At 38.4% G+C, this 24,078-nt stretch overlaps 2 protein-coding genes and 1 long non-coding RNA gene across 18 annotated transcripts in view; 1 reads left to right on the forward strand and 2 right to left on the reverse strand.

Annotated features, from left to right (window-relative positions):
- Nucleotides 1-199, reverse strand: part of LOC141570682 (uncharacterized) — a 41,198-nt gene extending 40,999 nt beyond the window's left edge. The window contains exon 1 of the long non-coding RNA XR_012494988.2: nt 61-199. This is a non-coding gene — a long non-coding RNA (uncharacterized LOC141570682). The remainder of the gene's footprint in view (nt 1-60) is intronic.
- On the forward strand, nt 144-11,929 carry RFESD (Rieske Fe-S domain containing). 8 transcript variants are annotated; one of them, XM_074328698.2, is made up of 6 exons: nt 144-279; nt 2,834-3,015; nt 3,818-3,931; nt 9,430-9,605; nt 9,702-9,736; nt 11,253-11,929. In XM_074328698.2, the coding sequence occupies exons 2-6, from the start codon at nt 3,008-3,010 to the stop codon at nt 11,514-11,516; spliced, it is 597 nt and encodes a 198-aa protein (XP_074184799.1). In that variant the 5' UTR covers nt 144-279; nt 2,834-3,007; the 3' UTR covers nt 11,517-11,929. The 8 variants fall into 8 exon arrangements, with proteins under 8 accessions (XP_074184799.1, XP_019583460.1, XP_074184798.1 ...); XM_074328697.2 differs by lacking the exon at nt 144-279 and adding an exon at nt 323-866; XM_074328699.2 differs by lacking the exon at nt 144-279 and adding an exon at nt 323-681.
- Nucleotides 11,930-12,069: 140 nt separating this feature from the next.
- The window catches only part of SPATA9 (spermatogenesis associated 9), a 57,573-nt gene continuing 45,564 nt past the window's right edge, over nt 12,070-24,078 (reverse strand). For all 9 annotated transcript variants that reach the window (XM_088796638.1, XM_074328690.2, XM_074328689.2 and 6 more), the window contains 2 exons: nt 19,270-19,365; nt 12,070-13,916 (listed from right to left, as the gene is read on the reverse strand). In XM_088796638.1, coding sequence (XP_088652764.1) covers nt 13,632-13,916; nt 19,270-19,365 — 381 coding nt within the window. In that variant the 3' untranslated portion in view covers nt 12,070-13,631. The remainder of the gene's footprint in view (nt 13,917-19,269; nt 19,366-24,078) is intronic.

Consider the following 24,078-nt stretch of genomic DNA (forward strand, 5'->3'; position numbering starts at 1 on the left):
TGGATTTAAAATATGGATAAATGTGAGATCAACAAACATTTACAAATAGATGCCACCTACAATTATCACCCCTAAGACTCACTCCTAGCGGAGCGCGTTCGTTCAGAGGCGGCTGTCAGGTGCGGTCCCCCGGGGAGGGCGCTCTGGGGTCACGTGGGCGGCTTCGCCCCGCCTCCCGGAGGTTCGGCGTGGCGGCCGCAGCGGAGGCTCAGGCAGTAGCACCACGCGGGGTTCGCAGCGGGCCGCACTCGCCGAGGCGGAGCGAGGGACTCGAGAAAGGTAAGCTCTGTTCTCGCCGCGGGGTTGGGCGGCCGGGCGCGGGGCGGGGCTCGCGAGGCCGCTGCTTCCGGCCGGGCGGCGGGCCTGGGCTCGGACTTCCGGCGATGGCGGCAGCTGCGGCTACAGCCTGCAGCTGGTGGGGGTGGCCGTCCTGTGGCCTTTGCCCTCGGCCCATCTGAGCTCCGCGGCCCTCCCGGACCTTGGTCCCGCGTCTTAGCCGTTAATGCCCAGGGCAGGCTTCCGCCCCGTCACAGGGAGGCCCACTGAGCGTGTTCATCTTAGAGTCTGGGCCGCACCCCGACCTGCCGCCTCAGTGTGGCAAGCGGGCCTGTTCTAAGCGGCTTTCCTGGCGTTTGCGAGCTCTGACGCATAACAACTGCTTCAGGGTCTTTACAGCCCTAGGTATGCGTGTTCTGAAGTGTGCAGGTGTAACGGTCCACGTGTGAACAGCCCCGCTCATTCGATCTCTGGTTGAGCACCCCTGACCCAACAACTGCAGACCGTCTTTACTAAAATGTTACGCCCAGGTTGAAGTCGTGCCCATAAACTCTCAGAGCTGGAAGGGCCTTGGCGAAGACAACATGATGGTGCGTTTCCCACGGAAAAGCCCTTCTCTAAACACCTGACCTATAGTGAAGCATTAATTCTTCACAGCCTGAAGCAGCAGGCCTTTCCTACTGCAGCGCAGCGAAATAAAGACACTTGCCCCAAAGCACAGAGACGGGCTCAAACCCAGGTGAGTTCACCTGGTGATCACAGATCTCTAATATCACAGACAATGGTAGTAGAGTCCAGAAGGGCTATGGGACTTCATTACATTTCTGGGGAAATAGCCCGTTTTAAATTTCTTGACGTGACACTTGAACGTTAGCGTTCCTAAATTTAAAAAAAATTCAGGACCATCATCTTTGGTGATATATATGGTGAGATACACACACATACATATACACACACATCTTTACTTTGCTAAAAGGTTTGGTACCTTCAAGATAGTTTACTTGCGGGCCATGTGTTTTTATAAATCCATGGATGCTACTTAGATAAAATGTTAAGTCTTATATACCAATGTTCACAAATTTAGACTCATAGATCTGGGTTGGAATCTTGACTGCTACTTCGTGAGTTTGTGCAAGCTTTTGTTTAAAAGGGTCCTTTATCCCTAGTTTCTTCATATGGGAAATAGGTATAATACCCCTTGGGGTTTTGTGAAGAGTAATGAACTCATATATGCAGAGAGTCCAAGCAGTTGGCACTCACTGAGGGATAGCTAGTTTTATCTACTGTCATTCTGCCATCCAAAGAGAAGCGACAAAACCACTGCGTTTCCCCAAAAATAAGACCTAGCCGGTCCATTAGCTCTAATGTGTCTTTTGAGCAAAAAATTAATATAAGACCTGGTCTTATTTTAATATAAGACCCGGTATAATATAATATAATATAATGTAATGTAATGTAATGTAATGTAATGTAATGTAATGTAATATAAATAATACAATGCAATACAATATAAGACCGGGTCTTATATTAATTTTTGCTCCAAAAGACGCATTAGAGCTGATGGTCTGGCTAGGTCTTATTTTCGGGGAAACATAGTAAGGCATTTCTCTTCTCTGAACCCAAAAGCAACGGTAACACCCTGGAGCTATGCTTTCTGATAATAAGCAGGCCAAGTCACCAGACTTAGTAAAAGCGCCTTAGTTAGTGCTCAAGAGAAATAGCAAGTAAGTTCCTTTAATTTCATGTCTCTTTTGTCTCCAGTGTCTTAGGGAAACTTAATTATGTTCTTTTAAAAATTCATCCTGAATGGATTTCCTATGCTGGAAAGGTGTCTAATAGATACTGAGGATCCATTTAGCTAATTTGTAATTTTATGTGGTATTAACACCTTTGGAAACCCAATTTTAGGCACAGACCAAAATATATTTCTTGAAGAGAGCTGGGAACAAGTCCTAAATTTTTCAGAAGTTTTTGCCATCTAGCCCACAAATTGGTTAAGCTGTTTAATTTTTCACTTTCTTTTTATTCAGTTAAGATTCTACTATCTTAAAGTGAATTGAAAATAGAGGAAGTATCTGGTAGCGTATGAATAGCACATCAAAATAACAGTAATTAAAGTGAACACATTGACTCTTATTGTTGTCTGAACGAACCATGATATTGACAATATTTAATTAAGAATAATATGGGTGCCAGTTATAAATAGTTACCTATATAAAGAAATAGAATCGTTTATGATGTATAGAGGGAACAAGTATTTGCAGGATGAGATAATACTTTCCTAAGCAAAATGAAAGACTGTAATCATAGTTCTATGAAACCTTTATCATTTAGCCCCAGCTTTCTCTGCTCATTTCTTATCAGCCCCTGCAAAGTTTACTACAGTTTTCCTTGGTTGAAGGCAAACCCTGCAAAGACTGTATGTTCTAAGAGACTGAAACGTGAGGGAGGAATTTGTTTGGTTCTCATTTATTTGAGAGTCAGGGAGAACTTTAACTTTTGACGCTATTCCACATCGCATGTATTTTTTTGCTTGATACTAGTATTTCTTTTCTAGTTTTTGCCTGGAAAAAGAAAAGAGAACTACACATTTCCTCCTGTAGTGCCAAGTTTTGAAATAAGCAGTACAGAATTCCCAAGTAGTCCCTTCATGATCTATGCACAGGCATAATCTCTGAAGATAGTGCCATTTGACCCTCTTTTTCTTGGATTTTGGATCATTTGCTACATAATGACAAGGTAGGATACAACTTAAATATTGAAAAAGTAATTTTAAATTTAAGACTAAATGTAATACTTTGAGACATTTAATAAATTTTGTGTTACTATCCCTTTGCTTTTCTTTATAAATTTACTCTGTATACATGTATCCATGAATAATATATTGTTTGGTTTTGCCTATTTTTTCACTTGATAAAAATGGAAGCATACTCTGAAGTCTTTTTTTTTTTTAATTTAAAGTTACATTTTTAAAATTAATCCAAGTTAGTGGTAGCCAGACATTTTTCACTGCTGCACAGCATTTCATTGAATGAATATAAAAATTATCCATTCTACTATTGATTTTGAGTTGTTTCCTGTCTAATTTGCTATTATAACCATTCTTGTGCATGTCTCCTGGTGTATCTGTGCATGTTTCTCTGTAATATGCTGAAAGTAGAATTATTGGGTCATGAATATGTTCAACTTTATTAGGTGATGCCAAACTATGGTAGCACTATTAGTTGCTCCATATCCTTGCCAATACTTGGTATAGTTTTTTGCAAGTCTGTTGGACAGAAAATAGTGTCCCATTTGTGACTTTGCTTTGCATTTCTTTTACATTTTCCTACTAATGATGTTGAGCATCTTTACATGTGCTTAGTGGCCACTCAGATTTCATCATCTGTGAAACATTTGTTCCTGTCTTTTGCCCACTTTTCCATGGTTACTTAGCATTTTTTTTATGATTTATAAGAGTGCTTCATATATTCTGAATCTTAATCCTTTGTTGGTTATATGTGTTGCAGATTCCATATTTATTTCCTTTCTTTTCCTTCAGGCTGTTTCCCCCTCTTTCAGTTCATCTATCTGTCTGGATTTTTCTTATCATTATTGCTCCTCTGTCTGTTCAGTCACAAAATGTGACAAAGGCTGCACATCTAACACTGTGGAGGTAAATACTACCACCTGAGCAATCTGTGTACTTTGCATAGCTTCCAAACTGTTTAGGGATGTACTAATCCAGCCATGCTAATCCAGAAAATCATGGCCATGGTTTTCTTTGCCTTTTCTTAAAAACACTATATTTTTGCTTTCATTGTTGTGAAATAATTTTTCATAATAGCATATGTGTTATTTTCACCATCTTGTTTAAAAATAACTAGGTAGTTAGAGCAAAGGTTACCAATGCAAACTTCGGAGTACAAATTTGACATTTCTGTAATCTCCTAAACTTGATTTGTGTAATGCTTTCTTTTATACTTGGAATTCAAATTTCTTCTTTCTAAAGGTCACTCCTAACACATTCACAGAGCTTTTACTTCTTAATTAACAATTTCTCTGTTTTATAAACTCTTTTAATGAACCATGCTCTTATTTTAAAGTTGCTAAGAGAGTAAATCTTAAAAGTTCTCATCACAAGAAAAAAAAAATTCTGTAACTATGTGTGGTGATGGATGTTAACTAGACATTGTGGTCGTTTCACAGTATATACAAATATCAAATCATTATGTTGTATATCTTGAAGTAATATAATGTTGTATGTCAATTATACGTCGTTTTTTAAAAAAAAGTCTAAATAAGCCAATGCTCTTTTCCTCCTAACATTTTCAAACCTCGAATCAGTCATACAGGATTAAATAAATATTTAGAGAAACCACCAGAAGGCCTGAAGCCTCTTGGCACTGCCATGTATTCCTTCTTGGATGGGATATTCCTTCTTGGAGAGGATTGGATCTATAGTTTGTAACCATTCAAAACTAGGTACATCAAGGCCCAAGTGCCCCTTTTAAAGAACTTGGGGGCCGGCCTGGTGGCTCAGGTGGTTGGAGCTCCATGCTCCTAACTCCCAAGGCTGCCGGTTCGATTCCCACATGGGCCAGTGGGCTCTCAACCACAAGGTTGTCAGTTCAATTCCTCAAGTCCCGCGAGGGATGGTGGGCAGCGCCCCCTGCAACTAAGATTGAACACAGCACCTTGAGCTGAGCTGCCACTGAGCTCCTGAATGGCTCAGTTGGTTGGAGCGCATCCTCTCAACCACAAGGTTGCTGGTTCGACTCCAACAAGGGATGGTGGGCTGTGCCCCCTGCAACTAGTAATGGCAACTGGACCTGGAGCTGAGCTGCGCCCTCCACAGCTAAGACTGAAAGGACAACAACTTGAAGCTGAATGGCACCCTCCACAACTAAGATTTAAAGGACAACAACTTGACTTGGAAAAAAAGTCCTGGAAGCACACACTGTTCCCCAATAAAGTCCTGTTCCCCTAAAAAAAAGAAAAAAAAAAAAAAAGAAACTCGGATATATGTGTTTTAGGTAAAATATTAACCTAAGACTTGAGTGAAATTAAAATGACAGGTTCCTTTTGATCAAGGAAAGATACATCATCATTCTGTATAAGTTCTTATGAAATGTCACAATATTACTGTATTTGAAGAGGATGAAGATTAGGAAGGTTCATCTTATAATTAGAATATTTGAAGTTGACATGTGATTTACAATTTTGTTAAATATCTTAAATTGTAGACACAGGACCCATCAGCTCCAAGTCAAATAGTTCTTTCAATCTAGTGTGGGGGGCGCAGCTCACAGTGGCCCATGTGGGGATCGAACCGGCAACCTTGTTAAGAGCACTGCGCTCTAACCAACTGAGCTAACCAGCCGCCCCTCCCTGGCAAACAATGTTTAACAGCATCTGGGTCTATAACTAACATGGGCCATCACGGTGATTCACTTCCTTTCCTTTTCTATGTGTGATTCTTTCTCTTCTATAAGGCAGAGTTGGATACTTCTCAAGTTACCTGAACTTTCTGTAGTTTCCCACTCTGATGAAATATCCATAAAATTATGAAATCGTTAAAATGGAACTGAAAATGAAAATGTGGAGTGAAAGCCAGCCTTACCAAACCTTTACAATTGTCACATTTTGTTTGGAAGGCTTGTCCCCGACATAAACATCTATTGAGACATTATGATGGAAGAGTAATTTTGGGTTGAAAATACATGTGCACTTTTAAGGCTGATTGTGCGCTTAACCTTGAATTTCAAAGAATGGTTCCTAAATGTTTTACAGCGATGTATTTGAATCATTTTAATTCAATGACTGGATCAGACCTGTGTAGAATTGACCCTTGAGCCAGTCCCTCTGAACAATATTGAGAGATTTCTTAGTCTTTATTTTTCTCACATATTAATTTCTTTATTTGGCCAAAATGATATTTAAGAGTACACAAACTTTAGAAATACAAGGAAAATAGAGGGGTAATAGTTAATTTTGGTAGGCAGCTATGCTCACCACTATACTACCAACACTGGATGGTAATAGTTAATTTTGGATGTAAGCTCTTACTTGGACATTAACCACTGTTTGATTTCTAGGACAGTAGATGTTTAGGGAATAAGTGAAATTACAAGGAGAAAAGGGTATAAGGTTAGTCCAGTGCTTTATGTAACAACCAAATTTCAAGACAGTGTTTCCTAGGAAGCCTGTGTTTTCTTCATGTATCATTTACTGTTTAATACATACTTTGAACTCAAACTTTGAGTTCAAAGTATGTATTAAACAATGGTGGCCAGCACTGGAATGGATTTTACTACCTCATTGCCTACCTTTTTTGCTTGTTACCAGTTGCAAGTATTTGCCATTTGAGGAGAATATAGGATAGAGAAGTGAGCAGAAAATGAATTGCATTTGCTTAGCAATAGATCGGACACTACTGGTATTATTAGCTCTCTTCCACTTAACCTCTAAATGTGGAGGTGCTTCAGGAATTGTATTAGACCTTCTTCCCTATTTATACACTCTCTCCAAGTGATTCTGTAACTTGAAAACTCCTAAATTTCTCTCTCTAGTGGTTCTCAACTCTAGTCTCATATCTGACTGTAGACTTGATATCTACACTTGGATATCTCTTAGGTACCTCAAACTCAATATGTGCAAAATGTAGGTAATTCTTGATTTTCCATTCCTGCAAAATACGATTTATTTCTCAGTTACCGTCATAGTCACAATCCACCTAGCTGTAAAAACCTAAAACCTGGGAACTATACTACTTATGTCTTTTACTGTAGTTCCTTCATTCCAGTACACCACCCCAACTTCTCTGTGCCTCACTCGGTTTCCTCACTATAAATTTAAAATAACCTTCTTTGTAGTAATATGTTGGGAATTAAATGAGTTAAATAAATGTAAAGTCGTAAGACAATGCCTGATATGTAGTTTGCACAATATAATTGTAGCTTCTGCTATTATATTATATTATTATTATTACTATTACTTTTTCTCCCCGCAGGGGCAACACCCTGGCCCAAGCTGCCATCTTCTCTCCCAAGGATCAGTGCAATAGCTTTCTGATTTCTTTGCTTCCACTCTTGTTTTGCTACAATCCATTCTCCATGCAGCCAGGACTTCCCTTTAAAAACAGAACATCAGTGCCTTCCCGTTACTCTCAGATAAAACCACACTCATGTATGTGCATGACCTGCTCCTGTCGGTCTCACCGTCTCATTATGCTCCAGTCTCATTGCTGTCCCTCAGACTAACCGAGATTTTTCTTTCCCTTCAGGCTTTTGCATTTGCTGTTCTATAGCCTGGAATTCTCTTCCTCCAGCTCTTAGCATGTCTAGTTCATTTATGTTTTTCAGGAATTCAGTTCAACTGTCATCTCAGAGTCACCTTCCTAGCCCATTCTTTGCAAAATGGCCTCCCCGTTTCTCTCATACAGTTCATTTTCTTCATGGCTCTTATGATAGTGTGTAATTATCTTACAGGTGTAATTGTTTATTTATTATTGGTCCCACCAACTAGAACATAAGTTTTAGGAGAGCAGAGACTTTATCTGTTTTACTTCCTTGAAATGCCAATCACATACTGGGTGTTCAGAAAACATTCACCAAAGGAATGATCATCTGTAACAAGGAGGGTGAACTTTGCAGGAGAATCCCAAAACCCATAGTTGAAAATTGTCTTTTTATTTTGTAATGCTGCTATGCTAAAGATTATTGTCAATAGCCACTCCTTGAGAATTTTCCCTGCCCCCTTTTTCAAACATATATTCCCCGAAATAGATTACAAAGAAACTTGTCCATCGGTGTCCCAAAGGTAAAACTAGGTTGTGATTACATGTTACCATGCACCTTTAATTGCTGCCATACAGTAAAGGGTTGCAGTAGGCCTGCTCCAAGACAATGGTCCAGGTACATACAGAATCCGATGCCTGAGTTTTGTAGGCAACCTCTGTCCTGTCCACCCCCATTGTGGAGTGAGCTTGCCTTATGCCAGGTACAGAGCTGGATAATGTCCAGAAGATAAAGACTCTCTTTCTCCAGCAGAGGGCAGAAACCATGCAGGCATATCTGGTAATATAATTATTAGGAAATGATAGATTTAATAGTCTGAAATTTCCAGTGTTCACAATAAACATCAGATTCAGAATAGAATCTGTTGCCGAAGAACTGGGTTAAAGAACAGGCCAGCTTCTTTTTCCTCCCATTTACAAGTTATTCAGCATAAGGCAGAACCTAGTCTTAGCAGTTATCAAGTCCCTTCTGCAGTTGATTATAAACCCAGGCTGTTAGAGCTCTATCAGAGGTAACCAGCTCAGGTAACTGTACCACATTCCTGCAGCTGTGCTGTTGTCTATTAAATGTCAATATCACTTCCTTGACAGAAATGAGGCAAAGGCTTCAGGTGCTTCTGAAAGAATTTTCACTAGCTGCTGGAAGAATGGTCAGCTTCAGATGCAAATTCAGCAGAGGTTACTAAAGGCATGAGTTAATTAAAGAGTGACTTATGATCCAATGTAGTCAAGTCTCAACTTTTTAACTGTCTTAAAGCAGCTCCTCAAAGTTTAAAGAGCATGGAAATCACCAGCATCTTGTTTAAATTCAGCAGGCCTAGGGCGAGCACAGATTCTACATTTCCAAGAACTACCAGGTGACACCAGTACTTCTGGTCTATGGACCCACTTTGAGTAGCAGGGTCTTACAGCTCTCACTATGTTCTGAAAGGGAGGGAAATTCTTCCACATTGTCCTCACCAGGGGCTTACATTTTTTCTCTGCACCAGAAGTGCAGGAATACTGACATGGTATCCCCACAGAACTGTCAGCAAACATTCACATTTTCATAATTCATACACTAATACTCCTAATGTAAACACACGTATGTCCTTTAACATGAGGGCAGGTGTGGAGCTAGATAGACATGAAGTGTAGAGAGCAGCCAGCTTCAAAGTGAGGCGCTTCCCTAATTTTGGCAATCTTTAAGAGCCCCTAACACAAAAACCAGTATTTAGAAACGTTTTCTTTTATATAGTTACAAAAATGCCTCCATTAGTCTCAGAGAAATCAAACTTATCTTACAATATGATTCTCTCTGAAGTTAAGTAAGTTGTTTGTAGCCAAACCAGTGAAGACCACTTGCAATTTTCTTTTTCTCTTTTTGGTTCAACTAGCATGGATCTTGATAGCCCTGAACAAGATCCTGAAATGAAGGAATATTCTTCTGTCTGTGTTGGCAGAGAAGATGACATTAAAAAGTCTGAAAGAATAACAGCTGTTGTCCATGATAGAGAAGTGGTCATTTTCTACCACAAAGGAGAATATCACGCTATGGATATTCGCTGTTACCGTAAGATTTTATTTTTCCTTTGTAAATCTTGTATTTGTTTCTAACCACTATCAGATTTTCATGTTTTTTTACTGACGAGATGTAATTCCTTTTCAGACTCAGGAGGGCCTTTACATTTGGGAGAAATAGAGGTATGTAAAATCTATTATCAACAAACTCAGATGTTTACTATTTACATTCTCATTTCATTCTGTATTCAAAAATAATTTACATTTGAGTTTGGACTATATTTTAATGCTTTAACTACAATTGCTAATATTCTAGGAATCCATAGCCCTACAATGTAAAGAAAACCATTTCACAGATGAATGTGAGAAATATGCATGTCTTCTAACCTGGCAATTATACTCTGAAGTATCTATCCTACAAATATAATTGCACAAAAGTGTGTGTGTGTGTATGAGAGGTTCATTGTAACATTATTTATTGTAATAAAATATTGATGGCAACCTACATGTTCTAACAATAGGAAACAATTTAAACAAATTATGATAGACACACTGTAGAATACTGTGCAACCGTTACATTAAAGCAGAAGATCTATATGTGTTGGTATGGAGGGATGACAACAATATATTTTTGAGCTAAAAAAGCAAGTGGTAGAATAACAGGTCTAATGCAATCCAATATTTTAAATAAAAAATACCATTTGGTTTTTACTTTATATGCTTCTGCACAGTTTGAAGTTTTTCCAATGAGTATATATTACTTTTATAATGTAATACAAATATATATATGTGTGTGTGTATACTGAGGAAGGAATGGGAGAGCTGTCTTACTTCCTTGCATTCCCAAACTAGGGGCCGTATTCCTTATTTTCGACTGTATGATATCTCTCTCTCTCTCTCTCTCTCTCTCTCTCTCTCTCTCTCTCTCTCTCTCTCTCTCTCCTCTTCTCTGACTGGTATAAAGTACAAGCTTAAACCAGTGCTACACTCTCTCTATACTTCATATCTGTCTAGCTCCACATCTGCCCTTTTAGAACATCTGCCCTTTTAGAACATAGTGAGAGCTGTAAGACCTTGCTACTCAAAGTGTGGTCCATAGACCAGAAGTACTGGTGTCACCTGGTAGTTCTTGGAAATGCAGAATCTGTGCTCGCCCTAGGCCTGCTGAATTTAAACAAGATGCTGGTGATTTCCATGCTCTTTAAACTTTGAGGAGCTGCTTTAAGACAGTTAAAAAGTTGAGAATTGACTACTTTGGATCGTAAGTCGCTCTTCAATTAACATATGCACTCATGCCTTTAGTAACCTCTGCTGAATTTACATCTGAAGCTGTCCATTCTTCCAGCAGCTAGTGAAAATTCTTTCAGATGCACCTGAAGCCTTTGCCTCATTTCTGTCAAGGAAGTGACATTGACATTTAATAGATAACAGCACAGCTGCAGGAATGTGGTACAGTTACCTGAGCTGGTTACCTCTGATAGAGCTCTAACAGCCTGGGTTTATAATCAACTGCAGAAGGGGCTTGATGACTGCTAAGACTAGGTTCTGCCTTATGCTGAATAACTTGTAAATGGGAGGAAAAAGAGAAGCTGGCCTGTTCTTTAACCCAGTTCTTCGGCAACAGATTCTATTCTGAATCTGATGTTTATTGTGAACACTGGAAATTTCAGACTATTAAATCTATTATTTCCTTCCCCAGGATTTTGATGGACGACCGTGTATAGTTTGCCCCTGGCATAAATACAAAATTACTTTGGCAACAGGAGAAGGACTATATCAGTCTATAAACCCTAAAGATCCATCAGCAAAACCCAAGTGGTGTTCCAAAGGAGTAAAGCAAAGGATTCATACAGTGACAGTGGACAATGGGAATATTTATGTGACTCTTTCTAATGCATCTTTTAAACGTGACTCTGACTTTTATGCCACTGGAGACTTCAAAGTAATTAAGAGTTCCTCCTGATAAAATTACATGGCAATGAAAAGTGTTGTGTATGTTTTGAAAATAACCTTGCTTCAGTACCAAAGATGATTAATTTATTATTTATCTTTTAAAATCATGTAAATTTGAGAGGTTCAAAAGCACATGTACTGAGTATGATGTAAGGACTATCATCAGGAGCCATAGAATACATTTCACCCCTTCTTCTGGATTGATTGGAACCTGAAGGTTATGGGTCTGGTATGTGCATTTTAAGAAGGATGAAAATTATTTGAAGTGACTAAAGTGAAAAAAAGGTAAAAAAATAAGATCTAAGAAAAATGTGTGGGGACAATCACAATTTAATGTAGCAGATTTTATCATGGAAGTTTTAATATATATACAAAGTAAACAGAATAGTATAATAAACTCTCATCACCCAACTTCACCAATTACCAGTATTGTTCCATTCTTGTTTCATTGATACCTCCATGCATTCCCCATCTCCCCTATTTGATTATTACTTTTTTTGGTAAAAATTAAATACGTTGAAATGCTTAAATCTTAACTGTTCAATTTTTCCAAATGTATAACAGAATTTTTACACTTCAAAAATGGGATCCATTTACATGCTGAATTTAAAAATAAGAAACTTGTTAATGTGCTGGACATCAGTTTCTCTCCAGTCAAGGCAGACAGTCTCAAAGTAGGAAGACACACACAGCTGCTGCCCAGCCATGGGAGGAGACGTGGTCTCCTATTCAGAGAGCCAAAGTACTCTGAATGCCTAGTGAAATTTTCAAATACAGGTTTTCTTAGTTTTGGAGAACTGTGTGTATGTATGTACAAGTAAGTGTTTCATGTTAGTGTTACAGAGAGAAGAGATACGGGGTGCTGTTCCTCAGAGTGAGTCCTTTCTGCTGAGTTGATGTGAAGTTGGTTCAGCCTGCGTTTACCACACCAGTTATCTGTGGCCAGTACTGCTCTGGTTGTGGGGTGCCACCCTGTACTGTGGTACCCTGACTGCAGGTCATCTAAAACTCGGCTGCACATAGAATATAAGTGTAAGTGGGACCAGAATGCCCTAGGATGAGCAGAACATGAACTCAGAGGGAGAAAAGCTGTTTGTGAAGCCTGGAACCGAGTCTCAAAGCACAGTAATCTCCATAGCACAAGACCAAACTAAGGCTCCAAGCCTAATCCGTAACATTCTAAGGGGCCCATTTGGCCTCTTTCCCTCGATTAGTGTAAAAATAACACGTGAATAAGGTTGTATCATTAAGGCTCTGCTTACAGAGCCCTTTGCTACATATCACTAATTTCCTTTTCTGATGGAATATGGGTAGCATGAGGTAATATGGCACTTGCTACTCATTTCTCAGACTGCTACTAAAGAGTCAGGCTTGGTCATTGCATACATAACGCTGTTTATGGCTACTGTTTATGGTGAGCAGCTACTCACCAGGTACAGGAAATGTACCATCTCTGGGATGGGTACATCCCAGCCTATTATATCAGGTGCTAATCCTCCAGTGACCAGTCAGGTCCCGACACATGGACAGAATTTAACATGCATGGAAGAAAACAAAGTACCTTCTGCATCTATTTGTGACCTCTATGAATTGCAAGTCCTTCATAGTTTACCAACAAGTTATAAAGAAATTGATAATAGGCAGACTCAAACTATACACCTGTAGATAGAAAACAAATATCCTTTGAAAAATATCTCTGAAAAAGATATGTAGCATTTTGATAGGGAGGATTTTTTTCCCTCCCAGAAAAATAATTGAAAAGATATGAAAAGATACTTGAAACAAGTGTTTAATAAACATATAAATGTATTATAAATATACCGATATTATAAACTACAGTCTAACCCACTGTACATTATCTTGGGTACATTTTCTTGTTCATTAAAATATATATATATATATATAGTCTACATCTATATATACTATATACTACATCAAGATTCATTTTATTTTGTCTACCATATAAATGCTTGAGAATGACACTTTATTAGTAGTTCCTCACCCCACTTTTTTTCAAAACAGAGCAATCAGTATATGAAAACTAGTTGCCTAGTTTCATCAGATGAAATGTCACTAAATAGATAACTCTTAAGCTCTGTTCAGTGATGTGTATGTTCAGATTTGCTCATTCATTCATTTCAGTTGATTGGTCAAACACAGAATGTAAAACTTGAATCTTATTACTTAACTTATTAGCAGGAAGTTTGGGGTGATCTGAAATACTGTCTGGCTTCTCCGGTAATGACCTGTAAGGTTTTGCTTTGATTTCTTCAGGAAAGTGAGGCTCGGAAAGAACAGGCTCAGAAAAGGCTTTTCTAAGATTTTCACTCCCATCTCTGTTTTGCCTTATGGAGTCTTCTTCTTGGAAAATTTTCTTTACCTTCTCCAGCATAGCATTAACACAGATTGTCTAATAATAAACAAAATGTTTTAAAGTTTCTTTTTAAGCTACTAAACTTACAGGTGGAAAGTCCACTAAAATATTTAACAAAGTCATTAATCTACATATTGTAATAAAGAAACACTCCCTTTCAGGGGCCCCTGGCACATTATAAACATCACGAGATTGATTCCTTCTTTTAAATATATTATACCATAATCTGGAAAGAAAATTAAAACCCAGTATGATTCAATAAAGAATGCTTTCCATCTTTTCTGAATTCATTAGATATTTTATAGTTTTATACTCTTATTTAATTAAATGAAACATATCCTTTATTCTCTTGATTTAATTGAGTGAAACATTTTCTGAGAGATGGACTTTGTCTCCAAACATGTTGATATCTCAAAGTAGGTTTTTATTTCTGCTTTTCCCCCTGGACTTGGCTTACACCTATGTGTACAGTTGGAAGGGCATAAACATGTTGGTAAGATTTTAGTAAGCTAGTAGATCAATGATTTCTAAGCAAACATGCGTTTCACCTTCCCTGAAAAAAAATTCCATTCAGTACTTTAAGAAAGTGTCAAAAAACAAAACATATAGAGAAAAATAACTTCAAAAACTGAGAGCCACTAAGAACTGTATCCATTAAATGTATTCTATAAGTTTACTAACGATGAAGATGATGCCAAGTATTTAAGGCAAGCAACGAGAATAATAAAATCCAGGAAACATGAGAGACCCAGACTAACTTACTTTAGTGGAGATGCCTAAAGGTGACATGATTAATTGGCTACAAACACTTGGAAGGTTTTCTGAGAGTAACAAAGAAAGAACTGGGGGCTCGGCTTGAAGTGTCTCGATTTCCTCCTGACCTCCTGCCTCCTCCTTTTTGCCTGCCTCCCGCTATGGAAGGGGGTACATCAGATGCTTTCTTGTACTTCCCTGCAGTTAGTGTGTGGCCACATGACGCTGTTTTGGACAAAGAAATAAAATATGAGGTCTGACAATTAAGTTTGCGAACTTGTTGCAATGATGTTGCTCACCTTTTTTGATATCAGAGGGATTATTCATTATGAATTTGTACCAACTGGACAAACAGTTAACCAAGTTTACTATTTGGAAGTGCTGAAAAGGCTGCATGTAAAAGTTAGATGACCTGAACTTTTCGCCAACAATTCATGGCTCCTGCATCACAACAATGCACCAGCTCACATGGCACTGTCTATGAGGGAGTTTTTAGCCAGTAAACAAATAACTGTATTGGAACACCCTCCCTACTCACCTGATCTGCCCCCCCAATGACTTCTTTCTTTACCCCAAAATAAAGGAAATATTGAAAGGGAGACATTTTGATGACATTCAGGACATCAAGGGTAATATGACAACAGCTCTGATGGCCATTCCAGAAAAAGAGTTCCAAAATTGCTTTGAAGGGTGGACTAGGTGCTGGCATTGGTGCACAGCTTCCCAAGGGGAGAACTTCGAAGGTGACCATAGTTATATTCAGCAATGAAGTATGTAGCACTTTTTCTAGGATGAGTTCACGAACTTAATTGTCCTGCCTTGTATGTCTGCTAGGGAAGAGGTCAGGAGGATTTTGGGAAAAGTTTTTTCTCCTATATAAAAAGACTCTCTTTCTTTTGCCTCTACCTATCCCCTCCTTCCTGCTGTGGACACTGATATAGACGTGATACCTGAGCGAACCTAAAGACCATAAAGAACAAACAGGGTAGCAGAAGAAAAAGAAAGGCCCTGGGTTCATGAAGACATAGCTCCACTGTACGAACCCGGGAACTGCTTAACTCCATACTTCTAATCAAGAGGGATATTTAAATGTCTTCATCCATTAAACCACTGGCAGGTACTCTTTGTTACTTGCATCTGAGTATACCCAAACCTAGAGCAATAAAACTTGAGGTCTGTCACTTCCAGCTGCAAACAGCTTCATCCATTTATTCCAAATATGATCATTTTCCATGTACCCCATGCTGTGAGAAAAGGTTGGGAAACCCTATCCTATCTGATATATTTCTTCTTCTCTCACCTACAAAAGTGTATCTGTGCTCATTCTAACCACTTCTGCCTCGGAAAATGAAAGGTCTTGATCAAGGTCAGTGTCTGTCTTTGCTTTTAACCGATACCCTGTCATCTTCCCTGTCAATTATTCCCTGCCTTTCCAACTTCTCATTCTTGACTGGCTCTACCCCTGCAACCTGAAACATGCTCAAGTATCTTCCATCCTAAAATTCAAAATATCCCTGGGACCCCATTTCCCTCTTGAGTGCTACACACACTCTTCTTGATCAAACCAGAATCTACATTCATGGTTTCTATTTTATCATCTTATTTCTGTCTGCCTTATCCCATCACACCACTGAAAATAGTCCTCAAGATGGTTAAGTCCAACATCTTTACTATTGGATCTAATGGACACTTTTCAAATCTTCATTTTACTTGACTTTGTCTGCTTGTGTTTAATACTTAACCATTCACAACTTCCTGAGTCTCTATTTCCCTGACACTGTTTCTCCTGATTCCTAGTTTTCTGAGTATTGCCTCTTTGTCTCCTTCATGAATTTCTCCTTAGCTCACCTTAAATGTTGCTGTTCTTCACACTTCTGTGGATTTTCCACTCTTTTCACTTGGCATGGTTCCACACACAGGGTATTAACTTCCAACATATATGTTACTTGCCTTCAAAACCATGATTCCAGACCTGACCCCTCCAGGCCTTGGAGGCACACGTATCTATATGACCAATGATCAGGTCACAACAATTGTTTCTATTACATACTTAGAAAATTTATAGCATGACAAATCATGTTGAAAGATTTCAAGAGTTCAATATTGGTGTTGGTCTGGTTTGTTTTAGTCTCACCATTCCCATTTCATCCCACCCATTTTTTGCAGTGTATTTGCATCCTAACACAGTTGAACATCAATTTTGTATGAAATTTACATTTAAGATATTGAGACATCTCAAAAATTTAAAACACTTGCAAAATATTTAATTCAGGTTTTTTAAAAACTGAATATGTTTAAAAGTAAGTTCTTTTACTTTTTCAAAATGTCATGGATATTTTTGACACTTTGCATTTCCCTATAAATTTTAGAATGAGCTAGTCAGCTTACACACACACACACACACACACACACACACACACACACACACACACCTGCTCAGATTTGAATTGGGACTGCACTGAATATAGATTATGGGGAAATTTTAATCTTTATTACTATGTGTTTCAATACGGTCAACAATTATTTACAAAAATGTGCAAGACCTCTAACAAAACACCATCAAAATTATTAAGAGAAATTAAAGAAGATCTAAATAGAGGGATATAACATGTTCACAGATTGGAAGAAGGGCTTATTCTACCAGTTATTAAGGCTTGTTACAAAGCTCCTGTACATGACAGTGTTAAATTGGTTCAAGAATAGACAACTAGATCAACTGTGTAGAATAGAGAGTCTGTAAACAGACCTATATATATAAGGACACCTGATTTATGACAAAGAAGTGTTCTAGGGCAATAGGAAAAGGGTTTTATTTTTCCCAATAAATTGAGTTGGTTCAAGTGGATACCCATGGAGGAAAAATTTGACCCTTACCTCATACCAATTCCAGATGGACTATAAATCTAAAAGTGAAAAGTAAAATAATAAAGCTCCTAGAATACATCAGAGGGAATAGTTTCATAACCTTGGGTATATGCAATTCCCTAATTAAGACATATAAAGCATTTAACATAAAGGAAAAGATTAATAAACTAAACTGCATTAAAGTTAAGAACTTCTGTTTTAAAAGACACTGCTAAAGGAGTGAAAAGGCAAGTCACAGAATAAAGAAATTTGCCCATATGTAACCAAAAGAGGGCTTCTTCCTAGAATATATTTTAAAAGTATAAATCAATAATAAAAAGATGAACAACCCCTATTAGAAAAGTAAGAAGGGACTTTAACAGAAATTCACAAAAAAAGATATCCAAATGTCCAATTAATGTATAAAAAGGTACTCAATCTCATAAATAATCAAGGAAATGTAAATTGAAACCACAATGTGATAATACTACATACCCACAAGAATGGCTAAAATGGAAAAGATTGACAATATTAAGTGTCAGTGATGATACACAACTGGGAGTCTTATAATCTCCTGGGAAGAATTGTTGAAACCATTGTGGAAAACTATTTGTCAACGTCTACTAGAGATGAACACATGCATAGTCTATGGGACACCAATTTCACCAAAACATATATATAAAAATATTCATAACACCTTATTCAAAATAGCCAAAACTATAAATAATCTAAATGTTCAATAGTAGAATGGATAGTGATATCAATAAAATACTACACAGCACTAAAAGTCAACAAACGACTCCTATGGGCATCAAACAAATGGATCTCAATGATAGTGTTGAGCATAAGAAGGTAAATGCAAAAGAATACAAAGAATATAATTTCATTTATATGCAATTCAAACAAAACTGTCTGTAATTAGAAGTCAAAGCAGTGGTTGCCTTTCTAGAAGAGGTTAGTGATTGTTAGGGCAACAAAAAAGAGGCTTCTAGAATGATGATATTAGTTTGTTTCTTGACTTGCGAGGTATATAAGTTAATAGACTTTGTGATAATTCATCAAGTTTTGTACTTTTCTTTTTGTATATTATACTTTTTAAAAAATTTAAAAGTAAGTATAAATGGCAATGGATTAAAAGAAAGTAACCCCTTATAATTTATAAAATCTTTTATATTTTTGTCATGCTTTTTAATGAACACTTTTTGAATTACAGCACTTGTACCGTGTTTCCCCCAAAATAAGACCTAGCTGGACAATCAGCTCTAATGCATCTTTTGGAGCAAAAATTAATATAAGACCCAATCTTATTTTACTATAACATAAGACTGAGTCTTATATAGTATAATACAAAATAAGACCGGGTCTTATATTAATTTTTGTTCCAAAAGACGCATTAGAACTGATTGTCCAGCTAGGTCTTATTTTCGGGGAAACACAGTAATTCAAACTATACTTTTAAAAAATATTTGTGTTCCTTAAAATCAGAGACCAAAATAATGGAATTCTGAATTTTAGCCAACCATGGCACAATAGCTAAAACAAAATGCCAACTAAATGAAAGCAAAACCAAAATGTTTTGACCAAACAATAATAAACTCTGTAAGAATAAAATAATTTAAGTTATTTAAGCAAATTCGTTTTTGGTGGATTGAAGTAAATTTTTAATGTAACATTATTTTTTGTAACATGAGACTAGTACCTTGGTTTATGACTAGACTGTACAGTATATCTTTAACATTACATAAAATAAGTATATTTATTTCTAGATCCTAATTTTTTTCTTTTAACTTACCAAATAAATGAGTGCTGCATATGAAGCATATATTATGCTAGTTAAAGCTGTCTTTGCTGGAAAGGAAATGATTTCAAACAAAGAACCCTTTCTGACCTGTAAAAAACAGAAGAGAGTTTTCTTATTAAAACAAAAGTTTTCAATGTTACAATGTTTAATTTTACAACGTTATTGAAAAACGAGAATTTAAATATTTCTTTCTAGAGAAAGTCATCTACTTTAGATCTGTCTGGGCGTTTTTCACGTTCTGAAAATATATTAGTTTATTTTTCTCCTTTTACAAAAAGATACTCTCTCTTGCTAATCCAAACCTATGACAAATCTAGAAAAAACCCGGATTTCCAACTCTCAATTACTTTAACTTTTCATACATTTACCAAGTGCTCACTAGAGGGTGCTGCTGTGCATGTTAGAAAAACAGTCTTTTGTTCAAATTCATGTAATCATCCTTTACTAAATTATTCATTTCTTCAATTAAGCAAACAGCAATCAAAATACTAAGCATTTCCTGGAGATTAATGACCACTTGGAAATGCTGATCAGGAGACTGCTGAAGGCCAGCATTAACCTCAGAGGATCACTAAGCCTCAGGAAGTGCTCTGTGCTGAGATCCAGGACGCTTTTTTGAAACACAAAGGTTTACACCAATAATGAATTTGTCTCCCAGATGTTTCTAGCTCCTGGTAATAGAAGGTGTCCCTGCCTAAAACATAACAGCACAATATATTCAGTTTAAGGGAACTACACTCCTATAGGCCACCTCTGTTGCCTTGAGCAGGATAGGAAATAAGGACATTAGGAAAAACATTCCCTGCCCATTCAGCAGTGCAGTGGCAGTTAGCCATGCTTCTCTGAAGGAAGAGCCAAGACCTCAGTGGCCTCAGTAACTCCCAAAAAATACAGGCTGTAGCGAATAAAACCATGCAATTGCACAGCAAAAATGCACGCAAACTAGAAAGAACCGTAGGTATGTGTTCACTAAAATGTTATGTATAATATTGACAACTGAGTTAATGATAGAATGATTAGGTAAATTATGCTATATCCACTCAATGGAATGTTGCAGCCTTTTAAAAGGTGCTTCTAAAAAACGTGTGATAACAACAGTTTATTGAACAACATTTATATGGCACTGGGTGCCAGGTCCTGTTCTAAGTGCTTGTTATTGTAGTAAACTGTTTTTGCTTATTGCTGCCACTACTGAATGACAAACAAAATTGCCCATCACGATTTCCCTTCTTCTCTCTTAAGAGATTTATGGAATGCTGAAGCTGAGAATACTGTCTAGCCTAGTACCTAAGAGATGGCTGAGGAAGGGGGCGTTCCATTCTTATTCCCTATTTTTCAGGCTATACCAACTCCTAGATATAGGAATAGGTAAGGGCAGTTTGAGTCCCCTCTCTCCGTAAATCAGTTTGGAAAATTTCCCAGCATTCTTGACTTCTGGAAAGAGTTTCCAGGAAATGCAGCAGCTGTTGCTGTTTCCCTCTTGCTAGAAGAATTAAAATGAGACCGTGCCTTTGAATCCCACTACTAGGCTGCGAGGAGGTGTTGGCTGTAGTAGTAGGAGCAGACGCAGACATAAGGAAGGAAAGCAGATACACTCCAACAAATCATTTCCTACCAGAGGAAATGATTATGAGTTTGTGAATATATGAAGTAAGTGGGAGGTCCATATTCAATAATTGGTAGACCACACACAATAAAAATAGAAGTGGGGTCTGCATGCGTAAGAAATTACTCTGTTTCTGTTTCACTGCATCTTTTTCAGATTTTTGCTCTTCACCTAAAAAGTAATTAAAACTGATTAGTTTCTAAATAAGTTATGTATTTGATGTATGTTACACTTCTGAATGATGAATCTGCTGTATATTGCCTAAGGGTCACTTCTTCACCATGTTAATGCTTTTAATAAATACTTGCTATTCCTGTGACAAACCATCCCCGTGGAAAATACATTTCCTCCAAAATTCATGTGGCTGCTGGCAAGTAGCCTTTTTTCAATTTTAAGACTCACTTCCAATACGTGTTTTTCGTATTATAAACTACCTCATTTCAATTTTGGCTGGCTATGAGCAGGAATAGTGTAGGGTAAACACTGAGATAAACAGGAGAAATTTGGTAAATGGGAGGCTTTATTTATATTGTTTTGGCCTAGTTCAAAAATAGTATCTTAACCTTTTTGTTATATTGTTATATTATTTGCATATTTAAGTTAAAAGTATCTTGGTATTCATATTATGCCCATATAGTTCTTTTTTTTTTAATTTGGTGATATTAACACATAAGATATATGGATATTTCAACAGTAATTCAACATTTGAATCTCTAACTAAATTTCTCCCACATAATTCAGACTGCCTCATCTCATAAAAGAACTGTCTGTGTTCATCTTATTTTCACTTATGAGATAAATCACAAAAACAGCAAACTATAAGCAGTTTAGAAAATAAAGATCCAGTTATAGATGACCTACAGGTTGGAGAACTACCAGACCCAACGTAGTTTTTGCTGTCCAAAACCACTTCAACACGGGACACCAGGGGAGTAATGGGGAGAATTAAGTCAGTGATTCACAAATAAGTGTTGCAGGAAGCACTGACTGATGTTAATAGATAGGTCCAGAAAGAAGAACATGTCTTTGCGTAGCAGCCCACAATCCTCACGGGCACAGGAGCGACTCCGAGCAACCCGCAGTCACGGAAGTGATTGGACTTTGTTTATCCCGGTAGGAACAGCCCGTGGAACATTGTTCTTGAAGAAGCTCTTCATCAGGTGGTCGTGTAAAACCTCAAGTGTCCCAACCTCTTGGCCAAATTGGAGCATTACCTCTTCAAGATTCCAGTGGTCCTGCTTTCTAGGAATTGTCCTGTGTTCCCAGGTCTTAAATTATACCACCCAGAGAGCCTTCTGGCAGGCTCTACCAAGGACCTACAGGAGTCCCTGAGATTTGTGAGGTTTCTAGTTTGAACCCTCAACTTGAGTCTACCTGGGATTGTTGGGGTGAGGAGGAAACTTTACTTAGAAAAGCCTCTAACTTTCATCTGGAAAAAGGAAGCACAAGTCACTGGTACCCACCTACCTATGGCACAGGCATTTTAGAGACAGGCTTTTCTTCCCTTTTGCCCCTGTCTTGCCCGTACCACTCCCCAGTGCGGGTACAAAGTAGAAACAGTCATGTCTAATGCCACTGTAAGAAAGATTCTATCACAGGAAGAACGCCGGGTCCTGTGGCCCTGCACTGACCTGCCAAAGTCAACAACCATGTCTGGGAGCTGTCGTGTCTGGCTGAAGTCAGCATTCAAGCCGATTATCTAGGTCACTGCAACTTAGAGCAACTGCAAGCTTCCCCCAGCCAGGCAGCTTACAAGGCTGAGCAGATGTGTCATTCTGTAAGTACTGGTGCTGGGAATGTGGGTAGCCACCAGGATAGTCTCGATGGAGTTTTCCATTCCTGAGGCCCCCTGTAGAACTAGCAGATCTGTCACTGTAATGTCATCTCTGCAGAACCTGGAAGGCTTTCAGGAGCCACCTGACTCAGCACCCATAGAGCTAAGGGCAAAGTAAGTCTGTTTTAACAAGATGGCCAGCTGCAAACTCCTAACCCCAACTCCCTGTGCGCATGTCACAGCCAGCTATCAAAATGTCTTCAGGGCACCTGTGTCATTGGGGTCTTTGGTAGTTCATATTAGCATAATATCTTTGACTATATTAAGGTACGTAGGACATGCTCTAGAACTGATCACCCAACCGCAAAGGCCTGGGCAGATTGTCAAGGGAGCTCCTGTGACAGTGTCCACTCTCTAATTAGCTCCAGGAGACCATTAACTGAGCTCCATCTCAGACCCCATCAAAGGGCTAAAACACTATGCTAGTCAGAGTCAGTCCTAATGAAAACACTCCTCTATTCTGTGTTCTTGAGGGAGGTCACCTGCCTGACTGGCGATCCCAGCTGCACCATATCCCATAGAGTTGGGGTAGAACCATTCAAAGTGCCCAGGTAAATCATCCTCTTCTCAGCAATGAGACAGGACATGAACAGGATCTTTGACACATACCTACAGATTAGGTTAACTAGACCGCTTACTCACCTACATACAGCGATGTCCTCCATGCACCTACAAAGCATATCCTCTTGCACAGTAATTCCAGATTTCACTCCTTTTACTTCTGTACACCACAAAGTTCCACCTTGACATAGGCAGCCTGACAATCCTTGAAGGAATTCATGTTGGAATCCATCCACTCTGGCTAAGCTGAACTCTGCCTCTTTGGGGAGGCAGCCCAGCAGTGTACCAGGGCTGGTCCAGCTCCTCTGTGCTATGCCTCTTCCCTCTCAGCACACTCGGGACCGTGATAAGCTCCGTTCACAGACCAATCCTTGACCTCCACCACACCTCACACGTTATTCTGTTGTTTCTTTGACTCTCCAGGCCATTGTCTTCGCTATTCTTCCTTCTATTTCAGTCACCCCTGAGACTTTCAGATTGGAGATGTCTTGTTGTCTTCCTTGCTATACAACTTAGTTTCCTCTCAGTGGCAATTCTGATTCTCTGCCCTAGTTAATAAATACTACCCAAGTAAAGCTGCATCCTCACTCCTTCCTGGCACTGTTCCCACTTGTCTCACCCCAGCTATGGGGAACTACTTACATTTCCTAACGCATGCTTTCTTTCACCTCAGCATCTTAATATATACACCGGTCTCTTCCTAGAATGACTCTCCTACTTCTTTACCTGGCTCATGTCTCCTCCTTCAAGGTGCGGATCAGGTATCACCTTCTAGGAAGCATACACCGACTACTCTTTG

Source organism: Rhinolophus sinicus, chromosome 3 (genome assembly GCF_057876585.1).
Source record: "Rhinolophus sinicus isolate RSI-liver-muscle chromosome 3, RSI-T2T, whole genome shotgun sequence".
NCBI classification, from domain to species: domain Eukaryota; kingdom Metazoa; phylum Chordata; class Mammalia; order Chiroptera; family Rhinolophidae; genus Rhinolophus; species Rhinolophus sinicus.